At 43.4% G+C, this 18,470-nt stretch overlaps 1 protein-coding gene across 1 annotated transcript in view; it reads left to right on the plus strand.

Moving 5' to 3' along the window:
• The window catches only part of NCKAP1L (NCK associated protein 1 like), a 40,470-nt gene that overhangs the window by 12,279 nt on the left and 9,721 nt on the right, over positions 1-18,470 (plus strand). Inside the window, exons 10-26 of the mRNA XM_019724390.3 lie at positions 1,547-1,603; positions 1,890-1,986; positions 3,413-3,522; positions 3,694-3,826; positions 4,165-4,246; positions 4,429-4,487; positions 4,725-4,870; positions 6,161-6,293; positions 6,581-6,700; positions 8,790-8,935; positions 9,242-9,373; positions 12,143-12,361; positions 14,159-14,289; positions 17,013-17,110; positions 17,241-17,334; positions 17,479-17,561; positions 17,854-17,934. Of these exons, the coding sequence (XP_019579949.3) occupies positions 1,547-1,603; positions 1,890-1,986; positions 3,413-3,522; positions 3,694-3,826; positions 4,165-4,246; positions 4,429-4,487; positions 4,725-4,870; positions 6,161-6,293; positions 6,581-6,700; positions 8,790-8,935; positions 9,242-9,373; positions 12,143-12,361; positions 14,159-14,289; positions 17,013-17,110; positions 17,241-17,334; positions 17,479-17,561; positions 17,854-17,934 (1,921 nt within the window). The remainder of the gene's footprint in view (positions 1-1,546; positions 1,604-1,889; positions 1,987-3,412; positions 3,523-3,693; positions 3,827-4,164; positions 4,247-4,428; positions 4,488-4,724; positions 4,871-6,160; positions 6,294-6,580; positions 6,701-8,789; positions 8,936-9,241; positions 9,374-12,142; positions 12,362-14,158; positions 14,290-17,012; positions 17,111-17,240; positions 17,335-17,478; positions 17,562-17,853; positions 17,935-18,470) is intronic.

Here is an 18,470-nt window from a genome sequence, read left to right on the forward strand (position 1 = left end):
AATTGCCCTCTAAATAGATATATTATCTACAGTCTATGAGAATACTTATTCTTCATATTCTCAAAAAGTGGGTATTATCATGCAAGAAATCATTGCCAAAATTAAGAGAGCATAATTTAAGATTAATAATTTGAAGATATAGGAAGTGGATTTGGATCAATATATATCTGCATATCTAGGTAGATATATAGAAAACCTTTCTAATGATTACTCCTTCTAAGGAACGGAAGGGATGTTTGAAGAATGTTCAGTTCCCCGTCACTAAGAACAAGTAACATCAGCTTTATAGTTTAGGGAATCTTTGACATAAATGATCTAATTTGATCTTTACGATACTTACACGCAGGTGTAAGTATTAATATATTTTTTATAAATGAGAAAATGGAGGCTCAGTCTCAATGTCACTTAATTAAGAGGTGGAATTAGGAGGAAATAATTCCAGATTTTTCAAGTCTTAATGCTGTCTCTTTCCATCGTACCATGAAATAATTACCTGCCAGTGGAGTTGAATCCTGATTTAATTAAGACACTGTCCCGACTCAACATTTCTTTGATTCTGTGCTAAGTTCTATACGAGAGTGGGTTGGAGAAGGGAAATGGAAGGTTTTGAAGTCTGACTAATGTGGCAATAGTGATATAGAACAAGAGAAGACAGATATAAGGAACATAGAGAGCAAAGAGCCTAAGGTAATGTGGGATTTTTGAGCATGGGTTATTAATAACAAAAAAGAGATATTGTGAGGAAAGTCAAGTATTACAGACAAACCAAGAACAATGACAAGGCCATTTACTATGGTGATTTAAAAGTTCACATTGACCTTACAGAGAGCAAGGTGTGTAGTGTCAAAGGCCTGTGGGATTCAAGGGTTAGTGAAAGGTGAAGAAGTAAAAAGAGCATAAGTATCTCCTTGGAGGAATTTGGTGGAGTGGGAGAGTGGGCAAAGTATAATAGATTGTCATGGTCAAGAAATGGTCTTCCTAGAGTAAGGGAGGCTTTGAACTTACTTGTTGGGAGAAGAGAACAAACTAGTGGAGAGGGAGAGATTAAAGTGACAAAAGGATAGATAGCTGATAACTGTTAAATTCTAAGAGGTGGGGTAGAAATAGGACGTAAGGCAGAGCAGGAAGAACTATTTTACTTGAGAGCAGGGCCTGTGTCATATTTATGCACTGCTTTTTTAATCTCCCTTAAACCAGAAAGAGCACTTTGGCTTGGAGGTGTCAAGGCAGGAGCACAGGACTAGAAATCTGGTCCCAGCGTTGCCATTAAAACCCTATGTGAATTTGGGCAAGTCATTTTTTCCCCTAGGTATTAATATTATTTTCTTTATCTGCAAAATAATGAAGAGAACTGAACAGTCTCTAAGCTCTATTAGTCTCTTATTAAATAGGCCAGGGTGAAAAGTGGGGTTTGGGAAGATCTTGATAGTGAGGGCTGCCCGTGCTCGCCCAGGCTGTCGCTTGGAATCTCTGAGGAGTGGGAAGGTGGGACAAGGCCTCTGACCAGTGGTATAGCCAATGTCTCTGTGCTTGTGTCAACCCTCAGGTATGGCAAGCGAGTGGCAGACATCAAGGAAAGCAAGGAACATGTCATTGCAAACAGGTAAAGGGGGAAACGGGTTCTCCTGGGGGGAGGGAGGAGGAATCTCTCCTAGCCTTTGTTGTCACCTAAGCCAGCCCAAGTTTCTGTACAGGCTTATTGCCTCAACCCAAGAAGAACTGGCTGCTGCTTCTCAGATCCTCGTGTTTTCTTACAAAGGCTAACTGTAGCATGGAAACATCCTCTGCCTGACACCGCTTCCTAAATGCAGCTCTCGTCTGTGCTGCCTTTAGAGGGTTTTTAAGGGTGGGAGAGGCCATGTTCTCTAGTTTCCACTTTCTTTTCTCAGTGGCCAGTTTCATTGTCAACGACGCGAATTTTTGCGGATTGCAGTGAAGGAGCTGGTGACTGTGTTAACTGATGAACCAGGACTACTAGGTCCCAAGGCAAGAGAAAGGAATGTTGGGAGGGTGATGATGATAAAAGACTCTGTGTGGGGACTGACTTTGGCATTCATGAGTTTTTGCATTTCTGAGTCTTCTGATGTCTGTTTGTATATGTACATGCTAATTCCCTTGAGTCTTCTTGGAGTACAACAAATGTTTTGTATCTTTTTCGGGGCATTAATGTAGCATATTATGTATTTTAGCTATTTGTGTACTTGTCTTATCCTCTATTTGAGTATGAACTAATTAAAGACAGACCTTGCTTTTTTTTTTTTTTTTTAAATCACATAAATGCCTAGTAAATATTTCTAAAATTTAGTTTGATAGGGAGGAAAGAGTATTGACTGTGAGCTAATGTCAACATATATACCTGTCTGATTCTGTGTCACATAGTTTTTTGTGGGTCTCTGTGTTTATTGGATACTATTGTTGGTGTAGCTAACAATTGTACCCATATATGAGTGTGATAAAAAATACAGAGAATGTTTAAATTAAAAAAATTTTATTAGAGTAAAAGATACACTGCCATTAATCCCGCTTAAAATACTCCCCCACACTTATCCCATCATTCTTGCCACTTTCTGAAACAGTTCTGGAAGTCCTCTTTCATGAGTGTCTTTAGTTGTGCTATAGTGGCTGCCTCGATGTCCTGAACCGATTTCAAAATGTTTACCTTTCAGGATCATTTTGACTTTGGGGAAGAGCCAGAAGTCACACGGTGCCAGATCCAGTGAATAAGGTGGATGAGGACACACCATAATATTTTTGACAGAAATTGCTGTACTGGAAGCGATGACACGGAGCCTTTCTGTTGTAATAAAAAAGATATGGTGAATGCTGCTGCTGAGTGCCATCCAATGGAAAGGCAGTGATCTTCAATACAGGAAGTGGCATGTTGAACCTTAATAACAGTGTGTGACAAGTTTCAACTTGTTTGGTGCAGTCAGTTGGGTGTGCGCTACAGTTGAGAGAAGGTGTGTTTTAAAGCATGCCATAAATCATCCTCCATCATGACAACGCTCCACGTCATACATCGCTTCTGGTATTTGGCAATTTCTGTCAAATAAAAACATCATCCACCTTATTCACTGAATCTGGCACCACGTGACTTCTGGCTCTTCCCCAAAGTCAAAATGATTCAGGACATCGAGGCATCTACGACAGTGCATCTAAAGACACTCACAAAAGAGGACTTCCAAAACCACTTCAGCAAGTGGCAAGAACAGTGGGGATAAGTGTGCTCGAAGTGAGAGGAGTATTTTGAGGGGGATTAATGGCAATGTGTCTTTTACTATAATTTTTATTTATTTAAACATTCACCATAGTGTTTGATCATACCTCGTACATATTATTATGGTAGTTTTCTCTGTGCTTTGAAATCCATTTTTAAAGTTGAAAATTCTCATAGTCTCTGTCCTCCCCTTAGGCCCTTTATGCTTTCATGGCCCTGTCCTTCATTCGTGATGAGGTTACCTGGCTGGTTCGCCACTCAGAAAACGTCACCAAGACAAAGACACCGGAGGACTACGCTGACTCGTTAGTACTTGACATGGTTAAGAATCTTGACCTTAGATGGACTGGAAAAAGGGACAGGGAGGCATCAAATGACCTCAGGAAGTTTCAGTTTCTGCCCTGTTATCACTGTTTTTGTCTCAGCTCATATTTCTAATCTCATACATCTCTCTGTTCTCATCCTTGACTTTGTAGGAGCATTGCAGAACTGCTTTTCTTGTTGGAGGAGATTAGGGCTCTCGTCCGAAGACATGTCAAAGTGATACAGCAATACCACCTTCAGTACCTGGCCAGATTTGATGCTCTTGTGCTCAGTGACATCATTCAAGTATGTTAACTTGATTATTCTTTGGAAATTAAAGGGCAATCCCTGGTCATTTCCCCCTGGAGAACACCCTAGCTGAATCTCAAAAAGCCTTATTTCCCCCTCTACATTTGTCAAAAGAAAAAAAAAAAGACTAATAATCTCAGCAGTCTTCCCCTCTACCCCAAGGTGAAGCTACATAGAAATAGCAGAGAAAAAGTGAAATTAGGTGTTAGCGTCGTAGGGAACCCAGGAGGTTTCCTCCATCTCTTGCTTGACTCTTTCTGTGGCGCTTAGCATTTCTACCTTCAGACACTGATCGAACCTTGCCCACTTGACGGTAACTCCAACTTCTCTTTTAGAACCTGTCTGTATGTCCTGAGGAGGAGTCCGTCATCATGTCCTCATTCGTCAGTACTCTCTCCTCTCTGAATCTGAAACAAGGTAACTGGAGGAAGTGGAAGAGGCGGGGCATGTGTGAGGGGGAACAGCTTTATTTTCTAGAAATATTGATCTCTTGAACAGGGAATGGAGCAATATGGCTTTGACGAGGACCTACCATTCTATGTAGTTGGATACAGGGTGCTCCTTTATTATTGCCTTTTAACTTCTATTTTTCTATGCAGTTGATAGTGGAGAGAAGTTTGAATTTTCTGGATTGAGGCTGGACTGGTTCCGCCTACAGGTAGGTCTGTTCCTGTTAACAGTTCCCCATTCTCAGGTTCTAGCCACCTCTCCCCTGCTCCCCCACAATCCCATCTCTTTTTATCTCCTAACTCTGCTATATAGAGTGATTCAACATTGAAAACTGCTGATTGGACAGGAAAAACCCCAGCCAAACTGTAGCCCCAAGACTTTTTTTTTTTTTTTTTTTTTGTCATTATCTTGTTTTTCTCCACCCCTTCCCCAACTCCAACCACAGGCATACACCAGTGTGGCCAAGGCTCCCCTGCACCTGCACGAGAACCCTGACTTAGCCAAGGTGATGAACCTCATTGTGTTTCACTCCCGAATGCTGGACTCAGTAGAGAAAATGCTGGTGGAAACTTCTGACTTGTCTACTTTCTGGTACGTCCTGATAAGGAGCTCTTTATCAACTCACCTGATCTTTTGTATGGTCTCTGTGGAGGACTGTGATTCTCCCAGATGGATGGGAAAGTTTTTTTTTTTTTTTTTCCCCCATGATTCCTTAAAGGTGGATACTCAAACTCCACAGCTCACTCATTGCAGCTTCTACCAAGTGATAGGAATTTGAAGTTGATATCCTTTTGTTCTGACATTTGGAGTTTACCCACTTTCCCTTCTCTGGGATAACCTGTCAATACATCTTTTTCCTCACTGTTATCTTTGGGAACTTTTTTCATTCTTGGGACATTGTGATTTAGAAGAGATGTGAAAAACTTGGGGTTTAGTGGGGAGAACTGAAAATAATTGAGAGCTGGAAGATAGGGCCTTTGGAGAATGAAAATTAGTTTGTCTTCCTTACCCTGTTTCCCCAAAAATAAGACCTAGCCAGACAATCAGCTCTAATGTGTCTTTTGGAGCAAAAATTAATATAAGACCCAGTCTTATTTTACTATAAGACTGAGTCTTATATAATATAATATAACATAATATAGTATAATATAATATATAATATAATACTGGGTATAATATAATATAATATAATATAATATAATATAATGTACTACCGGGTCTTATATTAATTTTTGCTCCAAAAGACACATTAGAGCTGATTGTCTGGCTAGGTCTTATTTTCAGGGAAACACGGTAGTATCATTCAGCATTTATTAAGTGGCTGTGGTTGTGCATAACTCTACACTTTGAGGGACCAAACAACACAATATGTTGTCTCTGCTCTCTGCTTGAATATAGGTGGGGAGATATAACACCCACATGTGAAAGGGACATCAACATGATACTTGCAAATGTAAAAAAGTGCAAAAAGAGTGCGTGAAATTGAGAGGATGTAGGGTTTAGGGAAGATCAGTCTCATGGAATTAATCTGAGAATGCTTTCTGGAGCCTGAGTGTCCAGTTTTAGGAGCATGTGAATTTGTACTACTGAAGGACTTCCAATTAGGGAGAATGGCCCAAATCATGCAGAGGTTCTAATGGAGGAATAGTAAATTTTGTACAGGGAAAGGGAAGAAAATTATCAGTAAACTGCCCTGGGGTCCAGTATAGAAGTCTGAAAGAGTTAAGGTCCTTGAGTTCCTGTCTACCTTAAAAATAGGAAAAGTAAGGAGAAGAGTGGTGAATATCAACAAATATTTGTTGAAAGAATGAATACTCTCTCCACTTCAAAGGGACCAGCTCCTAAACCCTGGTTTTAAGTCTCCTTCCTTTTTTTCTGCAGCTTTCATCTCCGTACCTTTGAGAAGATGTTTGCTATGACTCTGGAGGAACCCACCATGTTGCGTTATGCCATTGCCTTCCCCATGATTTGTGCTCATTTTGTCCACTGCACTCATGAGATGTGCCCAGAGGAGGTGGGTACCCTGAACTCCAAACCCTGTCATCTGTCTCATCACATCTCATCCATATTCCCTCAAAACACAATTCCAAGGGTTGATTTTGGTCCCAAGAAGGGCACAAACATAGGTATGTCATATGAGTCCCTAACTGTCTCAGCTTTATGTAGGCGGTGTTCTCTCTCTGGGTTTCAGGTTCTTCTGTAGAAGGGATGGGTAGCGCAGGCCAGGGGGGCAGAGCAATATTAGGAGGAAGTGACTGTCTTGGTGATGATAATTTCTTCCATGGTTCTTCTTTCCCAAAGTACCCTCACCTGAAAAGCCACGGCCTTCATCACTGCAATTCCTTCCTGGAAGAGTTGGCCAAGCAGACCAGTAACTGCATCCTGGACATCTGTGCTGAGCAGCGAAACTTGAGCGAGCAGGTAGGCTGAGTCCTCTGTCTGCTTAAGTTGCCCCTTTGCTATCATTTGGTGCCTTCCCCTCTTCCTACCTTTGTCTTCCTCTCAAATGCCAAGTTATCTAAACTGTTTCACTCAAATAAAGCTAGAGCTTTTGTGTACTTGAGTTTATGGCAGGATGCTTTTCTTCGTGTAGTCCCTTAAGTCTTTACTCCCTGGGGATGAGATAGGGTGTCTAAAAATACTTATTTGAACAGCTGCACTCCAACGAAATCTGTGCTCTCATTTAAAGAGTTCTGAGAGATGAGTTAACTTTCTAATTTATTTCCCCTCTTCTCGCTGCCCTGGGTCCACGTACTTAGGACAGTGGCCCCTAGATCACCTGTCTTGTCTCACCTTGCTGTCCATCTGCACCTTAATCTGTGGCTGCCTGAACATTTGTAGGCCCCTCCTCTGTGTTTATCTGCAGGGCTGCTTTCCTGTTGTTGTCTGCTTGTTTTCCCCTCCCCTCTCCTCCCTTGACTGACTCACAGCACCTGGTCACGATTCGCACAACCTCAATTTCAGAAAATTTGAAAATGAGGAACTTGTTCTGTCGTTGCCCCAGACTACCCACCCCTTCCTGGATTTGAGTCAGGCTTTGAAGCAACTTTGCTAGACGGGAGCCAGGTTGATATGTAAAATGGAGATAAAAATAGTTTCTTTATAGAGGGATCATAAAGATTAAATGAAATAAAGTATGTTACATATTTGGTATACAACTCTCAATAGATGTTAGGTGGTCTTTATTTGGTACTTACTGGGGGCTAAGCTGGGTTTTGGGGATGGGGTCCCAGAAGGAAGGTACACAGTCCCTGTCCTAGGGGAATGTCCTAGATTAAGGGAAAAAGGAGTATAGACACATTTATGAAAGACATTTCAATAATTAATTCAAAGAAGATATGCAAAAGAATGCAATGATGGGTATATTCATCACTCAACTTGACTATCTCCTGTATGCAAGGGACACGGAGATTGGCCCAGTGCTGAATCAGGGATGACAAGCCATGATGTGAGGAATGATTTTCACACACACCAGCACTTCTGTAACCAAATGAGTATTGGCTCCTCCGAAGTTATCATTTTGACTAGATAATTAGTGATACTCCCATTACTAACGGAGCTACACATTTGGGCACTGCTTTCAGAGTCTGCCATATACACTTTTGCATAATTTCACGGTGGACCATCTTTGTCCATCTAGGTGGACTTGACTTTTTTGAAACAGAGTTTGGACTTTAATAAAAAGCAAAGTGTAACTATAAAGTAACAAAATCAGTTTTCTCATGGCTCCTGTGCTGCTCTAAGAGTAATTCCAAGTGAGGAGTTTCCAGACGTGCTCTGCACATGCTCAGCAGCATTTGGCTAAAAGGGGAGAATTCCGAGGTGATTACCTTGAAGGAGATACGTGAATATGCTGTCTGTCTGACATTTTCTGTACGGCTAACTGGGGTATCTCAGTGAAGGGAAGAGAGGTAGGATTGATGTTTCCACTAACTAGCGAGAAACGTGATGTCTTATTTCAAAGAGAGACAGAGAGAGAGAGAGAGAGAGAGAGAGAGAGAGAGAGAGAGAGAGAGAGAGATGGAAAGAGTGCAGGCCACCTATGAACTGAGTCTTCAGAAGGCTGTGGGTGTCTGTCTCCACAGGACAGCAGGTGAGATGGTGTTCCATACCAGCAACAAACAACTGTCTTCCCAGGTTGGAAGCCCCTGGAGAGTACAATTGAGTGGAGCTCTTAGATCTTATTCTTTTCCCTTGAATTTTTCCATTAGGAAAGGCTCCTTTTCAGGCTGTGGTTGGGGGACTGATGATCTGATCTATGAAAGACACTGTCATCTGGAGACTTTGAGTCTAAACATGGGGAGATATTTAATAAAAACTGTAAGAGGTGAGCAGTTTGCAAATAGGCCCTCGTTAGAGAAAGAGATGCTGGAAGGGAAGAGAGAGAAAGGCAAAAAGATAAAAGAACAGAAAATAATGGAGGGACCTTTTTATAACTGTTAGGTGGGCTACTTGGCAATTTTAGGAACGAATGAATCTCCTTTCTCCAGTCACTTGTTTGTTTCTAAAGCTTCTCCCTAAGCACAGTGCCACTACCATCAGCAAGGCCAAGAACAAGAAAACCATGAAGCAGAGGCAGACTCCCAAAAAAGGAGAACCTGAGAGAGAAAAGCCAGGAGCCGAGAGTCACCGGAAGAACCGCGGCGTTGTTACCAAGTGAGGATCTGGGCCTGAGAGGGCGAGCTGGGCACTGCATCAAAGAAGGGAGAAGAGGGAAGGGGAAGGTGATACGGCAAAAGAATGCAGAGCGGTGGTGGGGAATGACAGATATGGAAAAGCACTTAAATGTAAGTTTTCCACTTTGCCTTTGCAGTCAGCCTTAATGTGCACTGTTCTAGGCTGAGTGTTCCTAGAAGATGAAAGGGATCTGAGGGTCATGGGCCTGACAAATCCTTCCCAGATAATAGCGGGCAGTGCCAGACCCATAATCAAGGCGCATTTCACTTTCTCAATTTTACCCAGCATGGACAAGCTGCACATAAACTTGACAGAATTGGCACTGACAATGAATCACGTATACAGCTTCTCTGTATTTGAACACACTATCTTCCCCTCGGAGTATCTCAGCAGCCATCTGGAGGCCAGACTCAACAGGTATTACTCTTTCCTTGTCTATGTTTGGATAGTATTGTCATTATCAAGTTGGGTTCCATTAGATTCATCTTGGTGGTCATGCGACACCCTGGAGATTTTGATGCAGTCAGTCTGGCATAAGTTCTCTGTTAAAAGCAAATAAACAGAAAGAACCCCAAAGCTCTACAGGTGGTTTCGATGAACAACCAGAGTGGTCACCACTGGTTTAGTAGACTGAGCAGAGCCTTTGCAGTGAGCAGAACTGTGTGGAGATCCTGGCCGTTAGCTGAGACATTGGAGCAGGTTGTTCAATTTGCTTAGGCCTTACTGTCCTGCCCTGTGAAATAAGGATAATGACACTTACCTTATAGATACATAATTGAGAATTACCTCTAATTGAGAATTAGCAGAGAATTAAAGATTGTAATGAGTACAAAGTCCCTGACGTATTATGTCTTGATAAGATAGATTCTCTTCCCTCCACTTTGCCTCTCATTGCGTTGCTTACAGAGGAGGAACATTCCTTATATTGGAATTGGGCACTATAGGCAGCAATTAGGGGGAAGAGAGGAAGAATTATTGTAAATAATCCCCTAGTCTTCGATGTTTTCTTTGGAATATGTAGTATAGTCACTCATTCATTCAACAATTGTTTATTGAACAGCTACTGTGTGTGTCGGCAGTGTTCTAGAAGCTGTTACTATCGCAGAATACAAAAGAGATAAAACCCCCTGCCCCTATAATGTTTACCTTCTGGTGGGTGGGGGGGATAGAGGAACAAAATAAAGTAGAATATATAGTAGATTAGCTATTGATTACTGCTAAGCAGAAGAATAAAACAGGAAAGGGACACAGGAAGTGTGTGTGTGTGTGTGTGTGTGTGTGTGTGTGTGTAGTGGTGGTGGTGGTGGTGTGTGTGTTGCTTTTGCATAGGGTGGCCATGGAAGGGCTGCTTGAGAAAGTGACATGTGAGTAAACTCTTGAAGGAAGTAAGGAGGCCAAGCATGTGACTGGGGAAAGAACATTCTGAGCAGAGGAAACAGCAAGTGCAAAGACTCTGAGGTAGGAGCATGCCTGGTATGTGCAGGGCACACGGAGGAGACCAGTAGTGCGGCTGGAGCACAGTGAGCCAGGGGGAGACTGGGAGGAGGAGAGATTAGAGAGGTCGGAGAAGTGGTATACTGTCCAGATGCGTCTGTGTCGTTGTAAGGATTTCGGCTTTTATTCTGAGTGACAAGGGGAGCCTCGGCAGGTTTTGAGCAGAGCAGTGCAAGATTTCACTCAGTAGTTCAATTAGATCATTCTGGCTACACTAGGGGGACAAGGACAGACGTAGGGAGAACACTGAGGAGTCTTTGTTTTGATTGTAGGAGTTTCAGATTTATTTTTCAATTAGGTTTTTGATTGGGTGATGATAAAATTAGTTTGTTTCCATTCCATACACATTAGCTGTAAGGAAGGAAGTATCGCAGGTACATACACACATCAAGAGGATGACAAGTTGATAATTGTCCATGGATAAACCTTCAGAAGCTGGCAGTGGCTCCTAGGCCCTGGAGTGGCATGGGTGTGATCTTCTAGTTTCCCCTGAATATCTCTAATACTTTCGTCACTGACATTGTTCCTAAAGCCCCAAGGTTGGCCTAGAGGTTTGGCCTCAATGAAAATTCTAAAATACACTAGGCTTGCCCCAGTGTGTCCCTTCTGTATTATTTTCCCTCAAGTGGTACCTCCTCTCTTTTCCTTTTCCTCTGGGGAGCAGACTCTCCAGTTCCTTTCTTTCCCCTGCCATAAGCATTTTACCAAAAAACACAAAACAAACAAAGAACTCCCCAAACATCTGAGGCTTTAGGAAGAGTCTGATTAACTCATTCATACTGCGGTACAAATAACTGACAGAGCCTTTGACAAAGTGGGATGTTCTTTTCCCTACTCTTTACTTTTAACAAGGAAAATAGCCTTAGGGCAAAGGACTGACTCTGATTATGAATTCTTAGGTTCCTGGGGAAGGTATTTCAGAAGGAAATGGGGAGAAGTATTCTTGTGTGCCCCTAAAATAATACAATAAGTCCTCACTTAATGTAGTTGACAGGTTCTGTGACTTTAAGTGAAACAACATATAACAAAACCAATTTTACCATATAAACATGAGTTAAGTTCCTATAGCATCTCATCAACGTTATAACAAAATGATATTATTCGAGGACCTGATGTTCAGTGTGAAGAGTTATCTCACCGTGTCTAGTGTTGGGTATAGCTGCATGTAAGCCAAGTGTTCTCTCCATCTAGCTCTGGCATCCCATGGCCAGTAAGGATTGCACTGCACTTCCAAGGATTTCTAGGTATGGTTTTCCATTTCTGACAGGGGTTGAAGTAATTATTTTCTAGGAGAAAAGACAAATACTGGCCCTGAGAATGCAGGTGGTGTGAACCTTCAGGTAGAGTTAGGTGGGATTTGGGAGCCCAGGTCTTTTACCACCTGAACTAATCTTTCCAGAGGAGGCAGAAGAGCATAATGGTGAGGAATCAAATGTCATTGGATTCAAGTCCCAGCTCTGCCACTTGCCAGCGATGTGGTCTTCACAGATAGCAAGTGACTTACTATTTCTGTGTCTCAGTTTCTTCATCTGTAAAATGGGGATAATTATACCTACCTTACTGGGTTGCTATGAGGTTTACATGAGATACTGCATGTAGTAAAATCATAGCACAGCACCTGGAACACAGTGAAATGTGATAATTGTTACTATGTTTATCAGTATGGTTGTGATTATGATTTTTGTCACCCAGAGCCATTGTGTGGCTGGCTGGCTACAATGCCACGACCCAGGAGATTGCAAGGCCTTCTGAGCTATTGGCAGGAGTCAAAGCGTACATCGGTTTCATCCAGTCACTGGCCCAGTTTTTGGATGCGGATGTTTCCAGGGTCATCCGCAATGCCCTTCTGCAGCAGACACAGCCGCTGGACTCCTGTGGGGAGCAGACTATCACCACTTTCTACACAAATTGGTCAGTGTTGCTTGTCCTCACTCTGCCTTACCTCTTTGTTAGCACTTTTTCCTTTACACAGCAGGACCTCGGCGGGTCCAGGCATTTTAACTCCCAGGGCCACAGAGCCCCAAACAGGCTTGTTTCGGCTTGAAGACTGGAGCAATAAGCTGGGGCAAGCCAGCTACCCTTCTGTCCAGCATGAGGTCCCTTTCTAATCTCCCGTGGAACGTCCATTGATCTCCTCTGTAGCAATTTGACCTTTTCTCTCTTAGTCGTCAATTCCTAACCTTCCTTTTCTGGATTCTAACTGTTTTAATTTCAGATGATCTGTCTTCTTCTTTCTGAAGTTCCCTTGTTTCTCTTTTCACCCAGCTTCTTCCTCTGAAAACCATTCTGACATCATCTCTCGGGAACATTGTCTCTTCACTCCCAGCCATGACCGTGTTTCTAATAGATTGTTCTTAATGGGGATGGGGGCCTCCTCCCCAAACCGTAGGAATTATGTAGCAGTGTTTCCTTTGAGATTTAAGGATGGAATGGAGCCGGATTCCTACCTCCCCACAAGCCACTGGGTGGCGCTCTTAATCCAGTATGAGCTCATCAGGCGAGAGGCTGCAAAGAACCCCCAATAGGGGAAAGACAGACAAGGTTTTGCAAATACAAATGCCAATAAGGACCGGGAGGTAAGGTAAATGGATGTTGTGGGCTACCGTGTTTCCTCGAAAATAAGACCTAGCCGGACCATCAGCTCTACTGCGTCTTTTGGAGCAAAAATTAATATAAGTCTTGGTCTTATATTATATAAGACCTGGTAGTTTATATCATATCATATCATATATCATATCATACCATATCATATCTCATATCATACCTGGTTTTATATTATGTTAAAATAAGACTGGGTCTTATATTGCTTTTTGTTCCAAAAGACACATTAGAGCTGATGGTCAGGCTAGGTCTTATTTTCGGGGTAACACGGTAGGTGGGAACTTCAGGTAGGTGGGGAAGACATGCCTTTTTAAAGGGGGCAGCTGCCACTTAGCTCCACCTGATCTCTGCCTCACTAAATCCTTATTTTTAATGTAAAATCTCTCAATTTCAAAATTTTGACAACTAATTCAAATTAAAAGGAAAAAATACATCACATTTGACAAATGGGTTTGACCTACCCGTGGTTAGCTTGTGACTTCTGTAAGACCTAAGCCAATAGCTAGTTGCCTGGGTGAATGGCATGGATTAGCCAAGCCCTCCTCTGCTGACATTGTCTGGGGGCCTTCTCAGCTTGCCCAGACGTCAGAAGGGACTGTTTGGAGACTGGATGATTAGTGTTCATGGGGTTTCTCTGTCCAGGATGTTTGACTTGAGATCTGCTTCCAGGATCCTAAGTTTTTAGTCCAACATTCTCATTGGAGAGTTTGAGGCTAAGTATATTTCAGAGGAGCCCAATTTAGTAGGAGCTTTTTTCTTGTCATCTTGGGCTTGTCTGACATGACAGAGAAAGGCCAAGGGTGAGGGGAATACAATAGTCGGAAAAGAGCAGGAGCTGAGGGAGGAGAATGCATGCTATTACATTTGATGGCCCAACGGAATACCCTGCAGATTAGAGGTGAAGCAGGATTACATTACTGCCAGTTGTTGTTGAGCCAACAGCTTGGGGTTAATTAGAGTGTTGCAGTATCTTCTTTGAGTCTCTTTGTTCCCACCCCAGCCTTTGGTGGAGTTTCTGTTCCTGAGCCCAGTAGTAGTGGTGGAAAACAATGGTAGGGAGAAAAGATTGAACATTAATCTCCTGTGCTTTCTTGGCCAACCCGGTAGGTACCTAGAAAGTCTGCTTAGACAGGCGAGCAGTGGGATCATCCTCCTCGCCCCAGCCATGCAGACCTTCATCAGCCTCCCCCGAGAGGGCGAGCAACACTTCAGCGCAGAGGAGTTCTCTGACATCTCTGGTGAGCCCAGGGCCCGGTCTCCTTGTCAAGGAGCTGAGCCTTTCCCCCCAATACAGTATCTCAGCCTATGGATTCCATCTCAATTCTCCTACTTCCTCAGAGACTCATTCTACCCTCTCCTCAGCATCTCTGCTAGATTCCACCTTAGGGACAAAAAGTGATTCTAAGTGAGACCCAGAATTGAGGAGTGGCCTGAGGGTTGAAGGTGGAGAGGGACAGTGAGGGGAGTTAGGAGTTAGGGACACTCAAGTCACTGAAAGGATTTATTCTTCGAAGGGTGGTAAATAGTTATTTTCCATCTCCACGAAGAATAAAAGAATAGGACATATAATGAAGAATAAAGCATAAATGGAAGAAGGTCATTCTCATGCTTGGAATTATGAAATAGTGGTCTGATATCATGGCATATTCCTTCTTAGGGATACATTTTAGAGCCTTTAACCAGTGCTTAGGTTACCGATGTTTAATAATGATGATAAGATAATGGATGGCACTTATTGTGGGCTAAGTTCTCAGTGTTCTCATGTATTAACTCATTTAATGCTCGCAAGAGCCTTGAGGTAGATACTCTTACCCCGATTTTACAGATGAGGACACTGAGACATGGACACGTTAAGGAGCTTGCCTAAGGTCACACATTCATTAATGATAGAAATGGGATTTCAACTCAAGGCAGTCAAATTCCAGAAGCTGGTGCTTAATCACTGTGTAGTGCTGCTTCCCATTGTATGGAAGTGCTTTTGTGTCTCAAGGGGGGCCAGGTAAGGAGTGTGTGGTGAATGAGTTGGGAAGTCATTCTCTTTTTAAAGAGGGCTTTAAGCCATACAGATCCTTTTTCATGGATTTGTTTTGCTGACTGATTTATGAACTGTCCTACTGCTTCCTCCTTCCTTTCAACTCCATATAAATCATGGATCCTGCATGGTATTTGGGACAGGTAGGAGACATTCCAGTGACCCTCCGCTCTCCATCCTTCTCCTTCCTTGGGGGTGTTATGAAAGTCAGAGTATGCAGTTCTGTTCTCCAGCTCTGTCTTCTTCCTACCCTCATTCTGACTCCATCAGTAAGCTGACCCTACTCTTTATCTGCTGGAGGTTTCAGATGTCCCCTTCTCATCAACTCCACCCACAAACTGTAGGCAGCATCTAAAATCAGCTTTAGGTCTTGCTGACAACTGACAAGCAGCAGGAGGTAATGCTGATTCCCCCTTCTACCACCCCCACCCCAATTTTCCTGGGTTACCATGGTGATGGGGCAAAGCTACTCCAAAAATAGATGGAAAGAGGAGGATGCCCTTGGGTTACTAGCCTGGAGTAGAGAAGACTAGAGTAAGGAGGTTTGGCAGATCCAGACCTGTAGATGGACTTGCAGTTCAGCGGTCCCCTCTCCATCCAATCTAGAGGATGCGTCTCAGTCCCTTTCGCTGTTGTTGGCCATTTTAGCATTATCTAAGTTGAGTGGTTAGGAAATCCTTTTCTAGTTCTCAGGTCAATCTTCCTACTGTCAATAGGTGACTCTAAAAATGTATTTACTCTGGACAAAGCTCTGTGTCAGTTGCTGTGACCACTTCTACATCCTCTGCCATTGGTGGAGGTGGAGGCCAACCAGTCTTGCTCTCAAAGACTTGAGCATGGAGCCTTGATTTTCATTTCCCTCTAAACTCATATTCACTATGTTAAACTCACCTTTCTTGACTGGTCTCTTGTTGTTATCACTTCTGGTCTTTTATGGTTTTTCTCTGCTGGGATGGCCCATAGCCAGAGATCATAGCTAGAGCTCCTCCCTGTTTGAATTTGTCACTACTGTTCTTAACATGGGGTTTCCCGAGACAGCTTTATTTGATTCAAAAGGACCAGAGGCAGACTGGGTAGGGAGGGATAAAGCATTGGGGCAGACGAGATGAAAGAGTATTTAGAGGAAAACACAATTGCGACTCTGGGGATGTGCGTTGATTATGAAAAAACAAAAGGTAGCTTAAGGAGAGAAAAAGTTGGACAGTGAGGCGTTAAATAAGGGAAGGGGAGGGAGGAACATAGACAAAGCCAGGCCTTTGATAAGGAACTAGTTGTGGTATCTGCTGGGACACCAGAAGGGGCAGTAAGGCACTACGCTAGCTTTCTGGTACCAGCTTTTAACTTGGTTAAGCACCTTGGGCAAGCACTTAACCCCTTGCCCTCTTGTCTGTTAAGCCATATATCTCAGAGGGCTGTTAATAATTATCATAATAATCCCTTATTCATATATATAGTGTTCTAATGTTTTTATAATGTATGTTATTTATTCTCATATCAACTCCATGAGGTATTCAGGGCAGATATTGATTTCTTCATTTTACAGAGAAGTAAACTTAGCTTTATAGAGGGTCAGTGACTTGTTTAAAGTCTTATGTCTACTAAAGTTACTACAGCTGGTCCAGTAAGAATAAAACCGAGGTACCACATCAAAGGACCTGGGAAAGTATAGATTCTTATAAGGATGTAAAATAAATAGTTCTCATTTGTGATACATATTGGTGTGAGTACCAGTGGGGAGAGGGTAAACGGTCCCATGGGCAGGCCAAACCTATCACCTGAATGCAGGATATCAGGTCACTTTTGCTCCCCAACTTCCCCTTTCCTTTCCTTGCTGAAACCCATTTTAAAGAGTCAAATCACCCTGTAGCTGTTGTGCAAATGCTCCAGTGCCCTTTGAGTCCAGCTGGGATCTCTGTAACTCTATTCCAGAGATGCGGGCCTTGGCTGAACTCTTGGGCCCCTATGGCATGAAGTTCCTGAGTGAAAACCTGATGTGGCATGTGACCTCTCAGATTGTGGAGCTGAAGGTACGGTGGAAGCAAGCCCCGGGCAAAATGTTCAGCCTCAGGGGAAGAGGGTTAAGAGTAGGAGACTGGGGGAAAGAGGCACCGTGGGTTCCGGCGTTTCCTGCCTAACGTCTCTGTGTCCCGGCTGCAGAAGCTGGTGGTGGAAAACATGGATGTGCTTGTTCAGATCCGCTCTAACTTTAGCAAGGCAGACTTGATGGCATCTCTGCTGCCCCAGCTGATAGGTGAGCACCACCCCAAAAGGGAGAAGGAACTGTGGGCAAAGCATTGCGGGATCTGGATTTGGGGGACCTGGGGGCTGGGCCGGATCTGAAGAAGCAGCGCCATCACTGTCCTCCTAGTTCTCTAACACTCGTCTTTCTCCTCAGGGGCTGATAATGTGCTCAAACGCATGACCATCATTGGGGTTATCCTCAGTTTCAGGGCCATGGCCCAAGAGGGCCTTCGGGAGGTGAGTTGGGGAGAGGGGCTGCCACAGAATCACAGTCCCCTCCGTGGTAGGGCTTGTATGAGAAGTTGTGGAAAGGGTTGGAGAACATTGAGGAGAAAGGAGCTTAATTTAGTAGAGGTCCTGGAAGATCTGGGGCTAAATGAACTAAGGAAAGCTGGAGGCATGGGAGAGGGGTGGGAAGCCAGCTAGGTTCATATTTAAGCTGAGGCCCTTTGTTTTGTTTGTTTTTACCTGTCTTTGAAGGTACTGGCTGGCCACTGTTCTGTGGATTCATTCATCTTCTTTCCTCTAGGTTTTCTCCTCCCACTGCCCATTTCTTATGGGTCCCATTGAGTGCCTGAAGGAGTTTGTCACTCCAGACACAGACATCAAGGTATGGGGGAGTGCAAAGTGGAATCCGATGTGGAGGGATGTTGAAAAAGGGTGTAGTTAGGATCTCGTAAGGGAGAGAAGGCTCTGAAGAATACTGTAGGGAGAAGAGCCAGGGTTTGAATAGGAAAACACTGGGGGAAATTTGTGAAGTGAGAGGGCATTGGTCAGACAAATATTCTTGGGGAGAGAGGGAGACATGGGGGAATGGAGAAAAGTGGGAGCCCGGGAGACCCTGTTGGGGCTGGGGAAACATTACTGGAGGGAGAGGGGTAAGCTCTGGGACAGTATCTGTAGGTTTTCACCTAAGATGTACACACAAGCTCCTCTTTAGTCAGGAATTTAGGTACTTTTTGTAAAAAGATTTGTTCCTTCCATTCCCACCCACCCTGCCTGCCTTTAGAGTTTCCTTTCTTTTTCTGGCATTTCTTCCTACCAGTTGTGAAACTTTCTGGTTCCTTTGTCTGTGTCATCTGCCTCAAGGCCCCGTTTACTACAGAGATGGAGGAAAAAAGAGTGGCTTCTGTAGGCACCCCAAGT

This window comes from Rhinolophus sinicus, chromosome 1, assembly GCF_057876585.1.
Source record: "Rhinolophus sinicus isolate RSI-liver-muscle chromosome 1, RSI-T2T, whole genome shotgun sequence".
Taxonomy (NCBI): Eukaryota; Metazoa; Chordata; class Mammalia; order Chiroptera; family Rhinolophidae; genus Rhinolophus; species Rhinolophus sinicus.